The sequence below is a fragment of the Acomys russatus genome, chromosome 4, assembly GCF_903995435.1.
Source record: "Acomys russatus chromosome 4, mAcoRus1.1, whole genome shotgun sequence".
In the NCBI taxonomy this organism is placed as follows: domain Eukaryota; kingdom Metazoa; phylum Chordata; class Mammalia; order Rodentia; family Muridae; genus Acomys; species Acomys russatus.
Window position 1 is genome coordinate 78098016 of NC_067140.1, and position 22711 is coordinate 78120726.

At 43.5% G+C, this 22711-nt stretch overlaps 1 protein-coding gene across 8 annotated transcripts in view; it reads right to left on the reverse strand.

Moving 5' to 3' along the window:
* Kif16b (kinesin family member 16B) overlaps window positions 1-22711 on the reverse strand; it is a 270389-nt gene that overhangs the window by 100627 nt on the left and 147051 nt on the right. For 6 of the 8 annotated variants that reach the window (XM_051144756.1, XM_051144755.1, XM_051144754.1 and 3 more), the window contains exons 16-19: window positions 20044-20126; window positions 18727-18815; window positions 1693-1725; window positions 1305-1358 (exon numbers count right to left, since the gene is read on the reverse strand). In XM_051144756.1, coding sequence (XP_051000713.1) covers window positions 1305-1358; window positions 1693-1725; window positions 18727-18815; window positions 20044-20126 — 259 coding nt within the window. The remainder of the gene's footprint in view (window positions 1-1304; window positions 1359-1692; window positions 1726-18726; window positions 18816-20043; window positions 20127-22711) is intronic. The other 2 variants (XM_051144753.1, XM_051144750.1) reach the window with 1 other exon arrangement.

Consider the following 22711-nt stretch of genomic DNA (forward strand, 5'->3'; position numbering starts at 1 on the left):
GTGTGCGTGCGTGCGCACAGGTGTGTGTCGCAAATAAAGGTAAGCAGAGAATAAGAAAAGTGAATTATAGGTGGGAAAACACCAGTATCTATACAAAAAGTAAAGATATTGAAAAGGACAGTGGTGCTGGCTATGGTGGTGTGTGCCTGTTATCCTGGCTCTTGGCAGGACGATGCAGCAGGCAAGCCAAGGTCAGATATTGAAACTCTGTCTAAAAACAAGCAGAGCAAAGCAATACAAACAACAAACATTATGGTTGTTTTAAAAAAAAAAAACAAAGGCTGGGATATAGCTCAGTGGGAAAGCACTGACTTAAGTCTTAGACTCTAGGAGACCCTGAGATCAAAAGATCAAACATTAGACACACACACACACACACACACACACACACTCACACAGACACTCACACCTAGACAGATAGGCATGCATACACACACCACACACACACACACACACACACACACATATCACATGGTGGGGGAGGAGAGACAGCTTAGCTCAGCAGTAGAGAGCACTGGCTGCTCTTGCAGAGGACTGGGGTTCAGTTCCCAGCATCCACATGAGAGCTCATAAACATCTGTAATTCCACTCCCAGGTCTAGGGCATCCAGCGCCCTGTTCTTACTTCTGTGGGCACTAGGCACACATATGGCGCATATATACACACACATACATGCAGGAGAAACATACATATACATATACATAAAATAAATAAATCTTAATATTTTTACATTTAAAAGGTGGACACTGGTTATTTGGAAGGAAAATGCTTTTGATCTTTCATCTTTATGGACTCATGACTTTTTAAAAACCCAAGGAATACTAAGAAAAGATTTGGGTTTAAATTTCAGCATATCTTAGATGTTACAATTACTGACTAGTCCCCCTTTTTCACAAGTATTTGAAGATGGGATGCTGTGAAGACGTAAAGATGAGGTAAAGTCAATCTCTTATAAGAAACTACCAAAGCCCTTCGACATGTAAACAGCAGACTCAGGGTGAGAGGGAACCATGGAAACGGAAGGATGCTAACAGAGGTACCCAGACACAGCAGCTCCACACAGGCACCCCGACCACAGCAGCTCCACACAGGAGCCCCGACCACAGCAGCTCCACACAGGCACCCTGACCACAGCAGCTCCACACAGGCACCCCGACCACAGCAGCTCCACACAGGAGCCCCGACCACAGCAGCTCCACACAGGAGCCCCGACCACAGCAGCTCCACACAGGAACCCCGACCACAGCAGCTCCACACAGGCACCCCGACCGCAGCAACTCCATACAGGGCCTCACGTGCCTTACCTTTTACTTTCTAGCTTTTCAAGTTCTTCACGCTGCTGTCTCTCAAATTCAAGTCTGATGAAATCAAGTGAAAATAAGTCACTTCTTTGAAGGCGCTTTTCTCTCTGCACAGAGACTCATACACTGGAGCATGGATTTGTCCATTACTTAAATTACTATGTATTAGCAAGTTTAAAATGCATTCTTTGCTCTATCACTATGATTAGAAATTAGATGTAATTTTAGCTGTTTGAACTTAGACTGAAGAGAACAGATTTGATTTGAAGGAAAATAAACTATCACTGTAGTTAAAAAAAAAAAAAACAGAATTAAACACAACTTCTAAATGCTAAGCATGTCTATTCCATGCAGTTTAGTCACTGATGAGTAAGTAAAAAGGAGAATCTACCTTAGACAGATGGGTCCTTTTATAGGGAAAAGACTGCCAGGGAGGTAGAGGGGAGAGAGCACAGACATCCATTAAGAAAACAATTCAACAGGAGGAAACATCAGGAGAAAAGCAGTAAGGTACTTAAAAGTCATGCATAGATCAGAAGGCCTTTTTACAAATATCACATTTCCCAGTAAGTGCACGAAGCAAGCACGCCCGAAGGTTAGCTTGCTATGTGTTGCACACTTCTGTGACAGCCACAGGGCTGCTCACCACTGAGCACAGATAGTTACAGGGTACAGCAAAGCCCTACTTTTAGCACATTATTGGAAGTTACTCTACTCAGAGGCTCACACGTGGTGAGCGACAGTGGGGCTATAAGACTGTGCACAGATTCACACAGTTGCAACAAAAGAAAAGAAAGCAGGTTATTGAGAATTTTAAAGTTCTGATAACACAATCCAATTTATGCAATACTTGGAAACTGGTTTCACTTTTTCAACTGAACACCTTGAATTCACCATGAATTATAACACTTAAACATACACATTTCTCTGTTGTAGATGGCCAGATACTGTTGCGCAGCTTACCTCGGGAATAACTCACTATAAACTGTTTTCCTTGGTCTAGGAACAAATATAAACTGGCAACACATATAATTTTACCACGATTTAAGACATGTTTCAAAAAGATCTCTCCTCACTTTAATGTAGGCTAATGTTGAGAGGAAGGTATCTGGTGGCCTTTGAAAGCAGAACTGTGCATCTATGGCATGAGAATCGTCACGCTGATCTGCACAGCCCATCTCCGTTTTGTCCTCCCAGAATATTAAGGCCTCAAACTGCATCTCCAAGTTACAGACAGGGAACACAAAGTCTGGACATCTCCAGAACTTGACCAAGGCCAGAGTGGGAATATGTGTGGAGGCAGCCTTTGAACCCACAACAATCTGTTTCTAAAATGCCCTTTGTTGACTCATTTTATAAGCCTTGTTCATATTTGTGATATAAAACATAAGAACTAACCTCTTCTTTGAAAGTTGCTTCTGCTAATATTTATGCGACTGTCAAGTGATAACAATCTGCAGCTTACTATATGCATGGGTGTCCACGAGAGATCACTCACGCAGGTGGATGGCTGCCAACCATGGAACCCAGCAAATGGCTGTGCAGGGAATGAAGATGGTAGGATCACTCCTAGTAAATATATTTTAATATTTGTGCTCTCTCTCCTTCTCTATCTCTGTGACCTTCTCTCTGTCTCTCCATCCTTTCGCCCCCCCCCCCCCCCCCCATCTCTCTGTATATTCAGGAACATATGTAGAAGTCACAGGATAACCTGAGGGATTGATCCTCACCCTCCACTTGGTTTGAGACAGTCTCTCTCTTGTTTCTCACTGCTGTGCATGACAAATGTCAGGTTAGACGGGCCATCAGCTTTTGGGAATTCGGTCTGTCTCTGCCTCGCACTTCCCTATAGGGACACTGGGCTACAGATACATGTGCTTTTATGCTGGCTTTTACATGGGTTCTGGGAATCCAAATTTAGAAGACCAGGCTTAGCAAGCACATTACCCCCCTGGGCCATCTCCACAGCCCTGTGGTATATATTTTTGAACTTCAATATACAGCTGATTCCTTCTAGAGACATTTATGTATTCAAAGTTGAAAATGGTTAAAACACCTTTGAGATGAGAAAAATCACCTCAAACAATCTCCTTTAATCTCAGCTTTCATTTTCTGTGCAGTACAGTAATCCATGCTTACCAACAGCTGCTGCTTTGGCATTACATGCGTGTAGCAGCAGGCTGCTCTGAGAGCTGCAGCCAGGGACTGGGATCCCATCGCCTAAAACATGTTTCCAACACACGGGCTCTGTGCTCTACCCAGGCTCTGCGTTCTACCCGGGCTCTGCGCTCTACCCGGGCATGGACCCTTCATGTTGTTCCTACAACTGCAGAAGCTGACACATTGATCAGCCTCAGGCTACAAAGCGGGAAACAGAGGCTTAGAGTAGCATCGGAATCCAAGTTTTGTTACAAAACGTATTACTAGTCACATTTTCCCCCAAGGAGCTTTGCCATGACAGGGAGATCATAAAACCGAGTGATGCTCTCTGATTTTACATTCTGCCTAAGTAGCAGCTTCAAATCTCCCATGGATGCAGGGCTAGGCAATGAGGTGCACACGAAGGCACGACGGAGCCTGAGTGTTACCGCCCAGCCCTGGGCTGCACCGTGTGCCACACACAAAGGGGTGAACGTCACAGAACTGGGGAGAAGCATCTTGATTCTAGGTGTACATGTATTTTCTTTCTCTTGTATGGTATGACAAGTACGGAAAGCTCATTGATGCCAGATGTTAGCCTCGCACAGGCAACATGACATTTCAGGAGAATATCAGAAACCGAGTTCCAAAGAGTGTGCTAAGTTTACTGAAGATTTTGAACTTGATGAATACACCTGCCTAGTGTTTTGAAGACTAGCTAGGAAGGAGTGGAACTAAGCCCGGAGACAAGCCAGGGTGCTGAGGGGAAGTGTGGGTGCTGCTCTTAGCATGGCTGAGTCTCTTTGAGGGATGAACCAAGAGCAAAAGGACCAAAAGGCATAAGGCACAGGCACATTGCTTGTGAGAAGAGACCAGGCTAGTGAGGGAAGGGATTGTACATGGTGGCACATGTGTGCCATCCTAGCAATAGAGAGGCTGAGGCAGGAGGATCATGGGTTTAGATGCCAGTTTGGGCTATAGAAATAAAACCTGTCTTTAAACCAAAACCAAACCAAACAAATACTAGGAGAGGATTGATGAAGAAAATGAAGTGGAAAGGCTGGCTGGGCATCACTCTTTGAAGTAGTTGATTTTAGAGGCTCAATATTTAGGCATACACATACATGTGTATTACATGTATATATAAATATATAATTTCTATTCGTCTATTTACAGCATTGAACTTGACCATCAGCAGCTGTCAACCTCAGAGTTTGAGGCCACAGCTTTTGGCTCTGCATCTATTGATTAGAGAGGTCCCTATTTTTATTCTTCCGAGAAATTACTTTTCTATGACTTGTTTCTAGATTTTAGCCATTATCTACTCAAAGCCGAGATATACTTTGCAAGATAAGATTCCCATTTCTGAGAAAGACTAAAAGTTAAAAATCATCACCATTAACAACAACAACAACAACAAAAGCTATGTGGTGCTTGCTCTTAACTTAAAGCAAGGCCACCAACAATGTAAGAAGAGCATCCTGAGTCAGCGATCCTACTTTAAACATGGGACAGGAACTGCTGCTGATAGCCTATAACTTTTGTTATGGATTACATATTTACTAATGATACTTTAAAATGCATTTCTTTCCACAATCCATAATTATTTCAGACAGCAAACCATAATAGACTGTAAAATACAGTGTGAGTCTGTCAGTATCTAGACAGTGTATCAAGTATAATTGTATGTAAATGTGGCTGCATTCTAAAGCAAGTACAATTCACTCTCTTACATTACTGGGATTATCATGGTCCCAAATGCTAATTTTCCAAATGTTATAATTAAAAGGAAAACTATAAAAGGATGTAATTTTTGCAGCTGTTTTTAAGATTTTAAAATGACATTTGGAGGTACACATACTGTGTTAGGTCCAACAAAAAAACACAGCATACCATCTATTTTTATCAGGAATAAACTCTTCTTTTCATTAAAAGACAGACAGCATTTTTAGGTATAACTGCACATCTTGCAATTTACATTCCTGTTATCATCAGCAATAGAAAATGAGAGGGTTGGAGTTTCTCAGTTCACACCATTACTTTCAAAGTGAGACTGTGATTATTTTTAAAAGAGACAAGAAAATGGAGAAAAATTTGAATTAGCAAAAGTTATAAATATTTGCATCCTTATGCTGTTGTAATACTGATTAGCACAGTATCTCTAAAGTCAGGGATGTAAGCAGGGAGAGATAGCTCCCCATGTCCAGGCAGCACTGTAGTTGGCAGCTACAGTGGTAGGCAAGGGAGGGACAAAACTCCAGACTGCAGTGGAAGGGAGTTCTGACCTTTATATGTATAGGTAAGGACACATTTGATCCATGTACAATGAATAAATTTTACATAAAATGTTTTTATAATAGAGAGGGTCTCACTATTAAGCTGGATAATTTGGAACTTGCTATGTAAACTAGGCTGGTCTCAAACTCACAGAGATATATCTGTCTTTTCTGCTGAGAACTGAGATTAAAGACATGTGCCACCATGGTCTGATGAAAAAGGCTGTGCCCAGGCAGCCTGTGGCCACTCCCAGGCTTCCTCTACCATGTCTTTCTAAACCCTCGAAACAACAAGCCCATTCTCTTCTCTCATCTTTATTTCCTGATTTTTTTTCTTTATTCTTCCCTCTGTTGCTTTAATTTAATCAATAGCTACCATCAAGTAAAGAATTCTGGATAAGAATTTAGCCGACAGAATACTAAAGTAGGCAAAGATTTAAATTAGAAGATTAACTACAATGTTATCTAGAATTTAGATGGGGAAAATGAACTACTTTAAAGTATCCTTATTTATTAGGCAAAAGTTAAATAAGTTATAATATAAATAAAGTATGAATAATTATAGTCAGTGCCTGGGGAAAAAATCTCATAATGAAATTTAGAAAAGTAGAAGACAGAACTACTTATTTAGGATGGCCTGAACTTTTAAAGGACTCTGTATAATGTACTATTATAATAACTGATGCCCAAGTAAATAAATGTATTTTAAAAGATAAGCAAATATTACCAATGCAAACCAATGATTGCACTTTGGTAGAAGAATTATAAACATCTGTGGTTAGTTTATTCGCTTCTGAGTGTTTTGCTTGTTTGTAATAAGCATTCATTTTGTAATGAGAAAAAACTAGCTATGCTTTTTTAAAAAATCTCATCTGACTGCAGCAAATGTTTCATCTCTGTTGGGTTCTATCAGCCTCTGGTTCAGTTCCATTTATTTCTGACAATGATGATGGGTCATGTAAGATTCATGGGTTGCTGATGTTGACTAAATACTTGATGTCACTGAGCTAGGCAATAGTGATTCAAGGCTAGAATTATGGTATATGATAAAAGGAGATGAAAATGCCTGATCAAAAACCAAGTCACACCTACACATACTCAGCCAATAATCATCCCTCAAACAGCTATTCCAAAGTAGGGACACAGTGTTGGGGAAACCATCCTGCTAGTGTACCCCTAACCACAGAGATAGAGAACAGACATACAGTCGCATCAACAGACACAATTCCCAGTTGTTTAAATTGCTTACAAGGGCAGATGGAAGAGACTATGAGTGAATAACTAAGGAGATAAAATGTGGGCAGAAGTTGGAAGTTTCTCTTGAGGCAGTTACAATGGATTCTGCCACCCCAAAAGCTGAGTGCTACTTGGCTAAGAGTCGTAGGAGGCACACGAGGTGACCCAGGAGAGAGATGGATGCATACAACAGGAGCCCATCCCAGAACCAGAATGTGCTCTACACAAATGGGTTACCAAAGAGCAGAGCTAGTGTCACACACATTAACACAATAGGACATCATGCTGCCATGTAGGACAAACTGGATTTCTCTTGCCTCACCTCTGCCCATAACAGCGCTTTATCATCTCACTAAATGGCTCACTTGCTCAGGGGGGTTCTCAGTAGATCTAGATTGGAAAACGGAGGAAATAAGCTACCCACAGAGCAGGCCACGTAACACAAGAAAGTCAACTTGTCCTTGGAACCAGCAGTTCACCTTTCCATCTGTGCTGAAGAGAGACAGCTCACAGGCCTAACACTTAAAGCAATTTCTAGTGAAATGATATTCAAGGATTTAAAAACCAACAAAGAACAGCAAAGTCAGTAATTAACACCAATCTCAGCTTATAGTGGAAGAAGCCCACTTCCTTTAGTTTCCTTCATTGAGAGTTCCTAAGGACTGCATTTTAGCAAGCTATTTAAGACAATCTATAGCCATCGTAAAGTTAGTAAATGGCCCATAAAAAATGAGACAACTAAGACCAAAGTTGGAGAAGAAACCAGCACTGCAGCAAACTTAACTAGAAAGTGGCAAGGCTCAATAAAATGAGCCAACAAAGACAAACACAGTAAATAACCCTGAAGCACACACAGGCTAACTACCAAGTTACCAGCAGCATAAATACTGTCAACAACATGCATAAAGCTCACATGCTCAAGGTCAGCAAGAAAAAGAGAAGCAACTTACAAAGTAGGAGAAAGTGAAGTGGAAGAGACAAGAAATGTATAGCTAGGGGAGCACTGTACTCCCGAGGGAAGAGGATCTTTCCTAAAACATATGGGGGGGCGGTGTGAAACACAGCCTATCTACAGGAAAAAAATGTCAGCAGGAGCATCTCCAGATACAACCAGGCTCTACTTCATGAGGCTCCCTCTGTGCTGCTAACAGGAGAAAGCGAACTCCTCTAAGGTCCAACTCATCATGTGCCCTTAAGTTCTACAAACTGTGCTGGGTCTGTTTCCTAGAAACAGACTTGGCTTCCCCTACAGTGAAGCTAAGGCTCCAAGCCATGGCAGCTGTTACCCTGATGCTGTTGACCTCTCACTGTCTAGGGCAACAGTGGTTATCTTCTCCAGTTAGTGAGGAAAGGGAAGGTGAGAATGAGGTCATTATGAAGAAAGGAATAGCCTTTAAGAAAAGGGGCGAGAGAACAACACATTGTATGAGACATAAAAGGGGGGACTCCTGGGGGTAGGAGAGTACAGGTAGGAAGTGGGGTGTGTGGAGCTGGTGGAGGAAATTGCATCTGAAATGAGTATGTGTGGACTGTCTTCTTGTCATTATTGCCTGGACTACATTTACACAGCTTTTAACACTGTTATAGAGCACTCATAACAAGAGTCAGGAAGCCGATGGAAGATGCAAGGAAAGAGGAGCCACTTCCTTGCTATGTAATAGTATTAGCTGGTAAGAACTCTCCACAGCTGTCTTGGTGACTCTCGCTGTCTGCATCCAACCTTAAAACTTCCTTCAGTTGACTTCCTTCTGGATTTATTTTCTACAACTACAGTCCTACAACCAAACAGAAGACAGCAAGAATGTAGAAACTACCCTCACTCAGCATTCCAGTACAGGAGGAAACTCAACAACAGTCAGGTACTTGGGTCCTAGGTAACAGCCAGGACACTGAGGAATGGCACGCATTTCCACATGGCTACATGCAGGAACCCATGATGCTGCTTACTGGGAATATGGCTTAGAACTGCGTCCAGGAAGCTGTACTCACAAGGATATATTCAAGAATTCAAGAAGATTCCTTGAAACTGTTTAGAAGAAAAAGGAAACTCTCACATACTAACAGAAAGGTGATGAAATAATTTATTAATGTGCAAGGAAGAACTTTCAAATTCTACTCTCTAATGTAGACATGCCAGCACTAAATTTTTCTGCCTTAAGGAAGTTAACTATGGGGAATACAAGAATTAGCTACAAATCTCTTCAGGCTAATGGCATGTGATAGCTGGAAACTAGACAATAAAATATAAGTCAACAGGAATTAAGTCCAATAAGAGACAGAATACTAACAGAATATCATACGGTTATTTAAAGAGTACAAAAGAACTATGAAAGGAAAACATTAAAAAACAAAACTCTTACAAATCTAGTATGAGCCCATCTTAACAAAGAGTAGATGACAAAAAGGCATTGAGGGAAAAGGTTAGGATCCATGGCTATCCAGAGTGTAGTGATGGGGAAGGCAGCAAGAGTGAGAGATATCTGGTTACACCTCAGGAGCAGTTACACTGAATGGGGTCTTTGCTGGATCTGGGACCTGGTTAGAAACCCTAAGCCCCAGCTCCTAGAGGCATACTTCCTCCAAACAGATCTACAGGGAGGAACCGATTCCTCAAACATGAGTCTGTGGAGGACATTTCTCACTAAAACCATGATGGAGAAAGAGAAAAGAGGCGCACTGTGAGGGGAGCACGACAGTGAAGGCAGAGTCCATGCCACATGCTAGTTCTGCAGTGATTTCTTCCTACTTGTCTGTGACTTGCACTTCGTCGACGACCTGCCTTCTACGCCTCTTCCCCTAATGATGGATGGCTGCAAGCCATCTCAGAGCCAGGGACGCTTCCACAGCCACCAAAGTGTGTGATGGCGCTGGTGAAGCTCCTCAGGTGGCACACCAAATGCAGCACAACCCTGGCCCTGACTCCTGACATTTTTAGGTCTAGCTTGGTTTGAAACTGAGTTGATTCTTTTCAGAATTTAATTATTCAAATTTATCCATTTAAATGGGCTCACCACTGTGCAGTACTTAGAGGAGGCTAACGTGCCAGCAAAAATTTCTTTTATTTTCAATACTGAAACGAACTTGGAAGGTATCTAATTTTGCTTCAAGCACTTTCACGAAGCTGTGAATGCTTCCGCCTCCTGCCAAATTAGCTGCCTGTTTGCAGTCTCCAGCGAGGTGGAGGAGGCTGAGCAGTCGGCTTGCTTTCTTCTTAAAGACGCTGTGCCAGTGAGAAGGAATGTTTCCCCTGCAGGGAAATTATCTGCTGGCAAAGACCCTGGCTGGGCACTTCTCCAAAGTACAGCTAACTCCCCAAGGAAGCCACCAGGCTGCTTTGCCCCATCCAGAAATTCTCTGGCAATAAGAACCTATGTGTGTACAAATCAGTTTCCAGAGAGCTGGAGATGCAGGCCAGCACTGGGCTCCAAAACTGGAGTAGAAAGTGTGTCCAGCGTGATGTGCCCAGGCAGACAAAGGAGACGACAGTTCATAGATATAAGGACGTGATGTTTTTTTTAAAAATCCAATAGCCCACTAAATTCAAAATATGATCCTATTGCTATTTGTTTTCAGATATGGGTCACTTGAAAGATTAGTAGGTTGCCTAGTGAACAAAACGAAAATAAGAAAAGAAAGAAAGAAAAACAGCTGTTTTGAAGACAAGTTGGATCTCACCAGCTATGGTCATTAACAACATAGCCACACCTGTTAACAATACCTTGGCTCTCGGAGGAGTACTGAGCAGTATTTTTTTTTTTTTTTACTACTATGACACTAACTCTCAATCCCTCACTCTTCCATACAATACCAAATAAAAGGAGGCACATGGTCATCTGTGAGCATGCCTCCAACCATGAAGGAATTACTCACTAAGAAAGGAGACAGAGACATGCAGACACAGAGCACACACGGCTTATGCACTGCATGAGCCATCTGGAGGCCACGGAAGGACACATCCCAGATCTACAGATCTGCAAATAGTTATTTTCTATGTGCCATATTCAAAACTGAGTGAGAAACGGAGGGTCCTTGCTTTTAAGAAGACCACATCAGGAAAATGTAAGATTACTTTGGAAAGAGAAGGCACACAGAGAATGTCTGCACAAGGAAAAAAAAGGCAAAAATTCAACTCAAACTGAGATGGGCAGAAATGATTCCTGGACCAAGCGTAGAAGGGAACCAACCAGAGGAAGACAATAGAAGGGCTTTGCAGAAGCTTTTACATGTGCAGGCAAAGTTTGCTTTATGCACTTTGCCCAGGGATTAAGTTCAGGGTGGAAAGGGAGAGATGGCACTGGAGAACAACATGATGGATGCCAATGATGGTGCTTGGAGGTCACTCTGCAGAGGCTGAAGGACCAGGACCAGTGCCAGGAAGAAGAAGTGGTCCCCAAGGAGCACACTGCAGATATCCTCAGGTTCAGGTGGGGTCGGACTCCAGAGCACTCTTCCTCAGAGGAGGCAGGAACCAGAGTGATCCCAGGGTAAGCCCAGGATGGTATGTGCAAGACAGCACTAAGATTCTGCGATTCCTGATGGAGTTTACAAGCATCTTCCACACACAGTAAATCATACTCCAAGATGACTGAGAATCTACCTGCCCCATCCTTCAAACCTCAGCATAAGGCTGGGCACATGAGAGGCACATGAATGAGTAAAGACTGTCCTGCTGGGAAGAGCCATTCTTTCAACAAGGAGAAGTGTTTCTATCCCACAAGTAAGGCTGAATACTCCCTGCAAGCCACACAGGCACTGCCAAGCTTTCCCCATGTGGAGTCTTGACTGCTGACAGAAGACTCAGAAACAGCCTCTTACAGGAGAACATTACTCAAAGCTGTTCTTTTCCCCACTGTCTTTTGATGACCTGACCCTCCTCCTATGTTTGTATTTTAGCTAAGTAACATCCAGTAACATCCAAGCGAAGATTTAAGACTGAAACTGGAAGTCAATGTATTTCCATTTGTTACACCCACAGATGAGCTCCTAGGACCCCCAGCCTTGCTGGTCTGTTCAGCCCTCCCTTCTAGGTTCCTTCCTCCGCTGCCTCATTCCAAGCCTTTGCTGCCTCCAGCAACTGCCAAGCTTATCATCACTCGCCCTTCAGAGTGGCTCCTTCCGGGGAAAATACGACCACAGGCCTCCTCGGGCATGAACACCTTTTGGACTCAGCACTGGTTGGACTTTAACATGTGAAATGAGTTGGCTGTGATCATTCATTCCACTCCCAACCAAAGAGGTGCATCCATCACCTGTTCCCAACACCTATGGGGGTTATTCTTTCCTCTTCTATTTCTAAACACTGTCTTTTCCAAAACTGGTCTTCAGAAAGTAGAAGGAAACAAGAGAGTGATGAAGAGCCGTAGTAAGACAGTTCCTTGCATCAATGAGGATGACTATATTCACGCGGAGATCCTCACACCTGGGTGAGGGTGTAGCCTCTGGACACCTCCCTCACTGTTGGTAAGACTCTGAGGATGGCAGAGCCACAGTGGAAAACGACTAGCCCTTCACTAAACATTAAGAACAGAGCTACCAGATGATATGGGAGTGCCATCTCTGGGCATGGACTTAGAGGAGCTGAAATCAAAGATTCAGGCAGACATCTGTACATTCCTAAGCAATGTAGAATTATTCCAACAGCTAACAGTGGAAACAACCATTGACAGGGAAGTAGACAGACAAACTGTGAAATACACATATGCAGGAACATTACACAACCAGAAAACAGGGAGTTCTGACAAAAACAGTAAAACTTGAAGAACATTTGTTAAGTGAAATAAACCAATCACAAATGGAAACATGTTCCGACTCCCCATATGTGAGATGTTGAAAGAAATAATATTCATGAAAACAAACAGACAACAACAATGATAACGTGAGTGCAAAAGTATTAATTCAAGAATGCAGCATTGTTTCTTGTAAAGAGAAGAACGCTGTAGAGGTCCCCTGCACGGCAACATCAAGGCACTTCACAGGTTACTTAAAGTGGTTATGATGGAAAGACATTATAGTAAGTATGTTTTGCCACAACTACAAATGAAAGTTGTTATCAAACATGAAAAGTAGTTACCAAGCATGAGCACATACAAAATAATTCTCGTTTGTATACTGGAATATGTATTTTAAACATGCATTCTGGATGAGTTGTTTTGGTTTGAGACAGGAAATTACTACTGCTTTGAACTTACTGCACTGCTGAGGCTGGCCCTGATCCTCCTGCTTTCATCCCCTCAGTGCCTGCCTGACTCTGCCTACCACGTCCCCTGGATGGGGGGCCTGGTGGCACTCAGAGGAAGGATAGCAGGCTACCAAGAAGAGAATTGATACCCTATGAGCATATATAGGGGGAGGAAATCCCCTTCAGTCATAGTCATAGGGGAGGGGAGTAGAGGGAAAGCAGTAGGGAGGGAGGAATGGGAGGATACAAGGGATGGGATAACAATTGAGATGTAATATGAATAAATTAATAAAATATATTTTTAAAAAATGAAGAAACTTTTTAAAAAGGTTTATTGTAATTTATAAAAATAATCATGGGTACAACAGTATGTTCCTACCTCAGGAAGCTGAACTACAGTCTGCATCCCTAAATCCATCCTGCTAAGCACAGAAATACAAGACACAAAGACATCAAAGCAAACTGTGAGTGCAAGGGCCTCACCCTGCAGACTCCTCTCCATCTTCTCAGCATGACTCTCTCCACCCAGCTCTCTTCTGGAATATTCTATGGTTCTTACAGTGGACCTGCTCACCAGGTCTCCTTCTGCAAACATGTCAGGGTCGAGCAAGAATGCAGCCCACCTGGAAAGCAGCAAGTGACTTCTCTGGTACAAAGCCAGGGCAGTGATTCTGGGTCTTTGCCAGGTGGATGGGTGGACTAAGCCTTCAGCTAGCACTCCTTGCTCTCCTTTCTCCAAGCCAGCCCTTGGGAACCAACCACAGAGGTCCGAATGGCTCTACTTAAGACTCCTTGTAGTCTCGCTGTCCTCTCTAAAGACAAGAACTCTAGCCACTCACTCCAGGGTGTGTGCTTCTATGCCACTGAGAATGAACTGACCTATGCAAGGGACTAGGACCAATGCAAGGAAATAATACTCGGCCTCCAAAAAGATGACCAATGGCTCTCATGAATCAGACTCATACAGATCCTGAGGGACTGGCTGCAGGTGATCTCAACCCTAATCTAGATTCCTACTGGAAGCCACCAGGCCTTTGGCTTTCTATGCCACACAACATATTAGGGCATGGCTACCAAAAAGGAGTGTGTCACCAGAAAGAAAATCCTTCCCAGGTACATCATGTCACATCAGCACTTTCCCAAGAGATCCCCAGAGACAGCTGCAGACACAGCTGCCCTCTGCTCTGAACCTCCTGCTGTCTTGCATTCATTCTAAATGCATTTACATGACAAGGCCGTGTTGACAGGCTCTCAGCAAAGAGCATCAGCACAAGCCAGACCTTAGCAATACCCAATGCTTGGAAGGAGCATAGCAGTCTGAAGTTTCCATCTGAGAAATGAGCATGCTCTGAGTCCAAGCTGTGCATTATCTGGAATTAAACAACTCTTTAATGAGGGCCGAGGTACTAAACATACTTCTTTCAATGTTCTTCTAGCTTAATTTATGCTGAGAGTATTTATACCTGCAACATAAAAAAAAAAAAAAAAAGGTATAAACAGCATGGCTATAGCTTTAATTATGCTTCCTTTTGCCCACTTGCTAGAGCCAACAATTTCATAATGAGGTGTCTGCCTTCCCATAAGTCAGAGTGGGCAATTTTTCTTCAATTATATTTTAATTCATGGGTAATCACTCTTTGCAGTGGTTAGCAAGTGCAGGGGGCTGAGCCAGGGAGAAAGAAGGTATGATGAAGTGTTAAATAATTTTACTTGAATTTGTACCAACAAGTATTGCATGAATGTGTGTGTTTGCAGAAGCCAGGTCAAGAGGACCTGTCATGCTCATGTCAAAAGCCTACAGAAGCCACCAGCTGGGATTCAGTCTAAAACACATTGCTTCTCCCCTGGGTTTCCTGATTCCCTCTGCTTACTTTTCCATTTCATCATAAGGCACTCCCCTCCTTCTACCACTTTTTGCTTAAGGATCAGAACATGACCTTGAGATTATTTAACTGACTGCATTTTCTCTGGGATTGCACCTATACCACTTTGCACAATATGTCATGTGCCGATAATGTCCACGCCCAGGGAAATTAATTAAAGAAAAAACAAACAAACCAATAAACAAAACCCCAGAGGAGTCAGATGTCTTACCAAAATTTCAATCTGAAGCTATTTGCTAAATTATTAATAACCAGGGAATATGTATAACACTTTGAAATAAAATAAGACAGGAACTTTGACGTCACAAAGCTTCCAAGCTAACAAGAAAGATGTTTATATAAACAGAATTCTTATCCTGACACTCATCTTCCTTGCCTGGTCCATTTCAGGAAAGGTGCAACATCTACCCCACATTTACATCTGAAACCTGAGAATCTTCCCTTACTGCTTAGTTCCTTGATTCTACTTTTCTGGATCTCAGTAGCTAAAGGCCAGACCCACCCCACCATTGTCTTTATTATGGTCTTTTAAAAAAGCTTTCTCCACAGTGTCCTGATTCCATGCTACATTTTCTATAGTAAGTGCCCTTCAGGTTACTGTTCCAGGCAAAGGCTTCTCATGTTTGTTCTCAGGTGCTCTCAGAAGGCACCAGGCCCTGCAGTGCCCCACATGGGCCCACACAGGCCGCCACAGACCACACCTCATCTCACCTTCCATCACCCTTCTTCCTGTATTCCACGTCACACTCCTGGTTTTGAAGCAGTTTAGTTCCCTTCTCTTTGTCTGAAATGTTCCCTTTCCCTACTTGTGTTTTCTGAGTGCCATCTTCACTCCGCTCACGTCTTAGATCAAGTGTCTCCCACTCTGGAAGTCCGACCTGACCACTCACCACGAGGTGCCCCACAGGCACCCACTTCATCTCACCTTCCTCATCTTTAGCCATCTAGAGGTTGATACTCTCCTCCAATCGTCATGGAAACCGGCACTGCCAATAGCAAAGGCTCCTGTCCTAGAAATATGTCTGGTTAATGGAAGCTCTCAGAAAGAGTTTGCTGAAGGGTGGTCTATCTCTACAAAGAATAATAAAATAAGTGTGATAGAAATGCAGCAATGTGTGCTGAACAGGGACATTTCATTCTGATGAAAGCTGAGGATGGAGTTATCTGCATGGTGCCTTGAAGAAGCAGATGGCAGGAAAAACAAGTACCATATCCTGGAAAAGTGAAGAAACAGCCCCTTAAGCATAAGCTTTTTCAGACAGACTAAATTATAGTCTCATCCTGAAAGTCACAAAACCTGTAGAGCAGTGGTTCTCAACCTGTGGGTCATGACCCCTCAGGGGTCACATATCAGATATTCCCATTATGAGTCACAACAGTAGCAAAATTACAGTCATGAAGTAGCAATGAGATGATTTTATGACTGGGCATCACGACAACAAAAGGAACTGTATTAAAGGGTTGCAGCACTAGCAAGGTGGAGAACCACTGTTGGAGAGGGATGTGCTGAGATGAACGTGCCGTGCTGTGCCCAGGTGTGCTGAGATGGACGTGTCTAGCCATGCCCAGGTGTGCCAAGACGGATGTGCCAGGCTGTACCCTGCCAAAATGTACTGATAGTGGGAATGCTTAGCGAGTTCTGGCTAAATTCTTGCTTTTAGACCTCAGAGAGTCACTGAAGTGACATTTTAGTTCTATACATGGGAAGTAAGAAGAATTTTGAGGATCTGGAGAGCTGGCTCAGAGGTTAAGAGCACTGGCTACTCTTCCAGAGGTCCTGAGTTCAATTCCCAAGCAACTACATAGTGGTTCACAACCATCTAGAATGAGGTCTGGTGCCCTCTTCTGGTGTGTAGTTGTACACGCAGATACAGCATTGTATACATAACATATATATATATAATATATGTAATATACATATTTATTTATTTATAAAGAAGAGTTCTGAGGATGCAAACTGGTATGCTTTGAAGACATTTTCTCAGCACTGGGGAAATTGAACTTCAAATCAAACAAAATATATTCTTACTTTTAATGGGACTACATAATCTGCATTTCATGGATGAAAAAGAACTCAGAGCTAGTAGCTGTGCAGAGATTACTTTTTTGTTTTCCTAGATAATGAATGGTCACACATTAAGTGTCCAAATGCTAGCAAACTCAAGGGCACATGGCACAGAGGATGAGGAAGATGGTAGTGAATTATAGGAAACAAATCCAAACAAAACTATTTTTCCAGACAAACAGCACTTAGCAGATGGGATCGCACTCCTGAAGCTGGTATCAATGCCGAGCACCAGCATATTATTATACAAACGATGTAAGGTCTATGAATGATCCCTTCCTGCCGCTGAGAAAGCCACCGCAAGCTCCTAAGAACCTGCGAGTTCGCATGCCTTCAGAAGGACTGTCTATTGAGTAGTTCTGAGGTTTTTGAATTTTGGCTTACTTCAAGAGAGAATTATTCAATGAGCATAACTTTTCTCAGTAACGACACAACATGAAACTTGAAAGGCTGCCTGGTAAGGACAAATCTGGATACCACAAAATAAGCGGTTTGGGTTGCCAGGAGTCCAGAGACCCTGTGCCTCACCAACTGGCTTTCTTCTTTCTTCGACTCAAGCAACACAGGATCTGGGCTTTGGCCTGCTGGTCTCCACAGGGAACAAAGTGGAGATGTGGCTTAAGGTGCTTCCCAGGACCATGAGGCAACAGCTCCTTGTAGGCATCTGCTGTACACCATGGAGAGGACTGGCTGCACCTCAAGGAGCAGTCAGAGACCAGGGCGATGGAAGCAGGATCCCAACTGGAGTGGGATTAGGCTGATGAGGTGAGAGCAGCGTTCAGGAGTCAGACTGACCAGGATGCCACCGCAGCTCTAACTCACAAGCACAGGCACCAGGTCTCCACATGGAGACCAAGCCTGCCGTGACTCTGAGAACGGAGAGCACAGAGGTGACTTGACACCATGTCTACCACAGAGTAAACAAAGGGCAGCTCCAGGACACATGCCTGCCCGCTTCATTTCACTCACCCATCTCTACTGTATGTGAGATGCTCTTGGTAGGAAACAAGAAATAGTGGAAGTTCAAAACTGAGGAATCCCCAAAGTCCTTTTGCCTGGCTCTGTTTCCAGGCGTTTTCACTATTGCTGTCATCTCAGTGACGAAGTCACCCAGCACTTGAGCACTTCCACTGACAACTCAAGGTCATCCAGCTGCTAAACCCATTTAAAACACTCTCGTTTGTGTCCTCAGCTATCTCCTGATGTCAGAATGCAGTGAAGACAATTCCCTGCGCTATAAGATGCCCTGAGATCAAGGCTGCCTCTGTTATTACAGATAATTTATAAAAACAAGATAAAAGCATTTAAGCCAAAGGGATCATGCACTGGGTAATCAAAGTGCCAACTTAAAATATTAGACAGTTATGAAAATGGTAATGAAGCTTGTAACCATCTTTGCTAATGCTTATTATGTTGTTAAGCAAAAAAAAATTCAGAGAACATAATCCCATTTATACCATGATTATAACTAAGCACAATTACGTACATACAGCATCGGCTGGAAAGGGACTTGGAAATGACTGTGGTTGACATGCTGAGGAGGTGCCCTTGCCCACGTTTTATTACCATCAAGGGACTATAATGTAGTTGGCACCATAAGCACCACCACACTACTAATCACTGGGAGGAGATGTTGCTGTTCACTTACCCAGGGTTATACAACATGACTGCAGACAGGTTCTCACAGGACTTTGAGAGGTCGGTCATTGACAAGCTGAAGGAGGACAGGAGGCCACTCTGATAGCAGACACAAGGTAGAATGGTTACCTTAGTGGGCCTATGAGAAGGCCAATGTTCAGCACCCAGTGCCTTCTGCTAGGGACAGGCAATGAGATGCACACACTCATGTGGATGCTTAGTATCTGGCAGATGAGGAATAGTGCCCTTACACACCAGAGAACACGTATCAGTGGGAAGTCACCAGGCATTTCATAGCTCAAAAGCTTCCTAGCTACATTGCACTCAAGTCTGTGTAGAAGTTAGAAATCCCACCTCTGGCGCCCTCCACACACACCTTTACTGAGTGACAGATAAAAGGATAGGTGAGGAGAGGCCCAAGAGGTAAGAACTACTCTATCTGGGGCCAATGAAAGCCATAGACAGACAGGTTCCCCCATCTCTCTCTAGAACCCTGTCTAAAATGGACTATCTCCGGTGGCCCCGGGCAGGAATGAGCAGGAGTTACTGGCTAGGTCATTATCCCTGGATTAGGCTGAGGGGAGCAGCTTTGTTCTCATCTTCCATCAAAGGTCCTGGCGCTCTTGGGCAACCCTATAGCAAGTCTACGATGCTAGTCCCCTGTGGTTAGAACGTAGGCCTCAGGCTTGCAGGTCAGATTGTGGCCCTGGCTGCCCACCTGCTGCCCTCAAGGTAGGTTACAGGGAGTCTGCTTTCGCCTAATTTCTAACTCAGTTATCTGTAATTTGGGGTGGTAACAGTTGCTGTACAGATAATATGGCAGAATATCAGCCTAAGTTGAGCACAGTTTCTTTCTAGCTCGTGAAAATACAAGCTGCAGCTTTTATTGTCTTCAGAAGTCTAAGGAGCGACCATGGTGCAGACTGCTTTCCTTTTCCCTCACTGGTCCTCTCTTTCCGAGGGCTTCAGCCTTCCTCCATGATCGAGCACTGCGAGACCTCTGAATGTCCTCATCCAACCTGTGGTCCTAAAAACTGTCCCCACTGAGCCTCCCACCAAGGTGAAAAATCCCAATTTACTGGGCTCGACTTGAGATAAAGAGTGTTTCAGTGCTATGTCACTTAGGCAGATTCCGGTAGACACTGATCACTTAATGCCACGTAAAGCCTAGCACCTCTGGGGATGTGCATACTAGAAGGATCTAGAAGGAACAGCTTCTTCCTGTGAGCTCCTGAATCCGATGTGGGTTACAGAACTTCCTTCAAAGAGGCTTCAGTCCCAGAAGGAAAAATGGTAGGACCCAAAGGACACCCCCGCCCCACCTCACCTTCCTCTTCTCCCTGAGCTTGGCGGCTTCCTTGGGATGGTTGAAGCGGAACATGTTGGTTCTTCCCAAGAGTATCACAGCACCTGGAACACAGGAGAAGAGCAGCAATGGATGGCAGGCAAGGTGGCATCTGTGGTGGGCAACGGACAGGGGCAGAGCACGCAATTCTCCTTCCAGCACACGGAAAACAATAAGGAGCCAGTGGCTTCAGTCTTCAAGGCCCATCTACAGAAGCTAATTTTAAACCTGAGGTGCTTTTGTTTTTACAGCTGGGTTTCACAATATTCAAAACAACCTGGGCAGAAGTGATGAATCTAAGCATTATTACCTATTATGAGATTTTTAGACATAATGTGCAAATAATTACATTTATGATTGTTTAGAAGGAAAAAAAAAAAAAAAAAAAAGAAGAAGAATGCTCCAGGTCTCTAAAGAGATGTAACATCAAGCGAAATATGTGATCTCAAACACAGGAAATGTGTATTAGTGGTGACAGAAGCATACATTCAAGGAAAACAGCTTCAGAGGAAACAGTGGAGCTGGCAGAGAACAATTCCTACTGCTAAAACCTGCTGGAAGCTGACGGAGAAGAAGCTGCATGCATGCATGCATGTGTACACACACACTGTGTGTGTGTGTGTCTATTCTCAAGGGAGTATGTTGCTTCCTACAACAAACCCTGTTAAAATTTAGACGTATGCACTAAAGAAAGGGGCTGGGCAAGAGTCCTCCTTCAGTGCCCAGTGCCCAGTGGACAAAGAAGTCAAGACCAGTGTCCAAGAATGACCAAGCCCAGGAGGAGGGTCAGCTCAAATAAGGAAATAGTTTCTAAAGTCAGACTTGTCAGATGCAGCACATTGGCCATGGAGGGCAGTGAGCTTCCTGACCTCCAAGGCATTGAAAAGAAGCAATGCTACACACAGGCTCGCTAGCCCGCGGTCTTGTTAATGCCGCGGCACCTATGTCACCTAATGTCAGAACACAGTGTTCAGGCTTTGTCCCCAAAAGGACAAGACTCATGCTCTGGAGTCAGCCATCAAGAGCAATGATTGTGTGACCGTCCAGCATCAAAGTATCAAGTGGAGATGGGAGTAGCTAGAGGCAGACTTTTGCACCGAAGACCAAAGCTGGTCTCACTGGACAGCTGCGGAGCAGGAAGGAGGAGCGCCATGGGTGTCACCGGGAAAGCCTGACCCACAGACAGGATACTAGCTAAGCCATGTTTAGAACCTAGAAGTTCAAATCCAATCCATACAGGGGATGTATGAAGCAACAGCGAAAACAGACACCTGCTGTGTGGATTTGGAGAGCTGGGAGAACGGTTGACCAGGTTAAACAATCTAGTGCACAGTGATAAAAACCAACCCATAACTTTTGTGATTCCCACAGAAAAAAATTTCAAGAACCAAAATACTGATTGCCAATAGTTAAAAACTTAAAAGATTTCACACAAAATTTGGGTATCTTCCTAACCTCCCTTGAAAACTCAGAAAATACAGTGTGTTGAGAGACCGTATCAACCCATCCTCAATGCCCTTGGTGCCAGTTCAGGAGCTGCTGAGGGCTGATCATGAACAGCAGCCTCTTGCTTACATGTGGCCTTTGCTTGGACCTAACGGGTCCTATACTCTGGACCTTTAGTAAGGACACCATTGGCCCACCTGTGCTGCCTCCTAGTCAGTATATTGTCTTAGATGTCTCAGAGGAGCGCCAAGGCCACACAGTTCACCACTGACTGGTTCAGTAAAGGCACAGGAGAAACTGAAGAGCTGGGTTCAGGTGGAAGGCATTATTTCATAGGAAATGGAGTCAACATGAAGAGAAGACAGTTTTAGGAGACTCACAAAGTAGTAGATATTTTCATGCATGGGTCTCTGCCACTCATGGGAAGGCATCATTGCTATAATGAAGAAATGTGTTTTTCACCTTGTCCACTACTAAGACTCAGAGCTGGGCCTTTTGTAGAAAGTCCGTATCTAAGCAGTCATATTAGGATATACGTATATTTAATATGCTTAAATTACATTGGAGATTATTAAGGCCATCAAATTTGAGGTGTTAATCACACCTAATCCAACTCTTTTTTCCTTCTGTTAATCAAATGCCTAGCTGAGCAAGTTGAAAATTGCTAAAATATGTTAATGGAAAAATAGAATAGTATCTCAGAAACATTATTTCAACTCATATTAAGTCACTGAAAATAATCCAGCCACTTACGGTATTTGCATGAAATATACACTTAAAAAGCCCTCTCAAGAGTTATGAAACAAAGTAAAACTATCCGTGACAATTCATTGTTTCCGTTTAGATGTGTCGAGTGCCTGGCATACACAATGGGCTCCACTAACCACTGTCTCCTCTTCTTTCTTCTACTCTTCATTTTCACTATAGAAACACTGCATCAAAAACTATATGCCATGTTTCCATGATATCCCTGTTAATTCCTGTTCACTTAGTGAACACTTACTATATGCTGTTCATCAGGTGAACACAGAGGATGCAGGTCTGGAGAGAGCTAATGTATGTCTTGCCTTTCAGAGCATAAACACTAGACAGGGAAGGGGAAAAGAATGAAAAGCTTCCCACAAAGGAAAAGAACCAAGCTGCAGGGAGAAAAGGGGAGGCTGAGGAAGAAGTTCTTCAGGGCAGGACTGCTTAGGACAAGCTC